The following is a 2,114-nucleotide window of genomic DNA, read 5'->3' on the forward strand; positions in this document are numbered from 1 at the left end:
TCTCATTTTGTTTTTACTTTGTATTTTCCTAACAACTAATAATGTTATTTGCCTTCTTTTATCTTCCTTAATGAAGTGTCTGTTCAAAACATGTCTACTTATTTCAATAGGGTTATTAGTTTTCTTATTGAGTTTTGAAAGTTCTTTTTATATTTTGGATGTAAGTACTTTAACAGATAAGTGATTTGCAAATAGTTTATCCTACCTGTGCTTTGTTTTTCATACTCAAGAAATGTTTGCCTAACCTGATGTCACTAAGATTTTCTACATGTATTCTCAAAAATGTATAATTTTAGTTTTACACTTAGGTCTTTGAGGTATTTTGAGTTAATTTTCATTGGGGCTGAGTAATGACTCAAGGTTGATTTTCTTGAATGTGGAGGTTCAACTGTTCTAGCAACTGTGTTTGGAAGGATTACGTTTTCTCCACTGAATCCCCACTTCACTGTGCTGTATGAGCCTCTTAATAGGTTATGGATTTGGTTTGCTAGTATTTTGTTGAGGATTTTTGCATCTATGTTCATAAGGAATATTGGTCTGTAGTTTTCTTGTGGGGTCTTTGGCTTTGTTATCAGAGTAATGCTAGCTTCATAGAATGAGTTAGGAAGAGTTAATTAAATTTTGGATAAATTTAAGAAGGATTGGGATTACTTGTTCTATAAATGTTTGGTAGAATTTCCCAGTGAAGCCAGATGAAAGCAGCAAAGGAAATGCCCTGTTAACAATAGAATTATGAGAAATAATAAATTTTATTGTTTTAAGGTGCTAAATCCTTGGGTGTTGCAAACAGTTAATGTTCTTGGCTGCTAACAAAAAGTTTGGAAGTTCAAGTTCACCCAAAAGTGCCTTGAGAGAAATTCTTGAAGATCTAATTTCAAAAAATCAGCCATTAAAAACCCTACAGAGCACTGTTCTACTCTGACATACATGGGGTTGCCACGAGTTGGAATCCACTCAGTGGCAACTGGCTTGCTATTTTTTGTAAGCTTTGTTACATAGCAATAAATGACTGTAGCCTTAACTGATACAGATTGCATAGTATCCCTAATTAAAATTATATTCTGAGCAGAACCTTCAACTTCTCAATGGCTTTCTTGAAAGCATTACTAACCTCTTTATTCCTTAGACTATACACAATAGGGTTCAATATGGGGACTATTATTGTATAAAACACAGATGCCATTTGGTCATTGTCCATAGAATGACTAGAGCTGGGTTGTAAATACATGAAGATTACAGTTCCATAGAATATGGTCACAGCAGTGAGGTGAGAAGCACAAGTAGAAATGGCTTTCTTCCTACCCTCTGCAGAGCGCATCCTCAGGATGGCAATGGATATGAACAGGTAAGAGGTCAAGATAACCAAAAGCGCAAAAAAGACATTGAAAGATGCTAAGAAGAAAAGCACAGTCTCATTCATGTAGATATCAGAGCAGGAAAGAGCCAAGATTGGGGGGATATCACAGAAAAAGTGATGGACCACATTGGAATGGCAAAAAGAGAGGCTGAAGGTGAACCCAGTGTGGATGGCAGATTCAACAAAGCCCCAGGCATAGCAAACTATTGCCATTTGAGCACACACACTCATAGTCATGGTGGTGGTATAATGTAAAGGCTTGCATACTGCTGCTTGACGATCGTAAGCCATGACAGCAAGTAGGTAACAGTCTACACTGGCAAAAGCCACAAAGAAGAACATCTGAGCAACACATCCCCTGTAGGAGATGACCTTATCCCCTGTGAGGAGCCCAGCCATCACCTTGGGAGTAACAGCTGAAGAGTAAACACTGTCCACCAGAGAGAGGTTACTGAGGAAGAAATACATGGGAGTGTGGAGACTAGAGTCCACAAGAATCAACACAATCATTCCAAGATTTCCAATGAGAGTGATGAGGTAAATGAAGGTGAACATTACAAAGAGGAGGACTTGGAACTCTGGGGTATCAGTCAGTCCCAAGAGTCTAAACTCATTCACCTCAGTGCTGTTCTCCATGGATGCCATTTTAAAATTGTGTTTCGCCTGTCAAAACAAGAAAAATAAAATGGATGAACTAATGCAAGGAAAAATTACTCAGAGCACACCTATATCACATAAATAACATGAGTACAGTACA

At 37.7% G+C, this 2,114-nt stretch overlaps 1 protein-coding gene across 1 annotated transcript; it reads right to left on the reverse strand.

Annotated features, from left to right (window-relative positions):
• Positions 1-1,003: 1,003 nt before the first annotated feature.
• Positions 1,004-2,114, reverse strand: LOC100667164 (olfactory receptor 5B2-like). The gene has a single exon (XM_003421413.3). The coding sequence runs from the start codon at positions 2,000-2,002 to the stop codon at positions 1,055-1,057; it is 948 nt and encodes a 315-aa protein (XP_003421461.3). The 5' UTR covers positions 2,003-2,114; the 3' UTR covers positions 1,004-1,054.

The sequence above is a fragment of the Loxodonta africana genome, chromosome 7, assembly GCF_030014295.1.
Source record: "Loxodonta africana isolate mLoxAfr1 chromosome 7, mLoxAfr1.hap2, whole genome shotgun sequence".
NCBI classification, from domain to species: domain Eukaryota; kingdom Metazoa; phylum Chordata; class Mammalia; order Proboscidea; family Elephantidae; genus Loxodonta; species Loxodonta africana.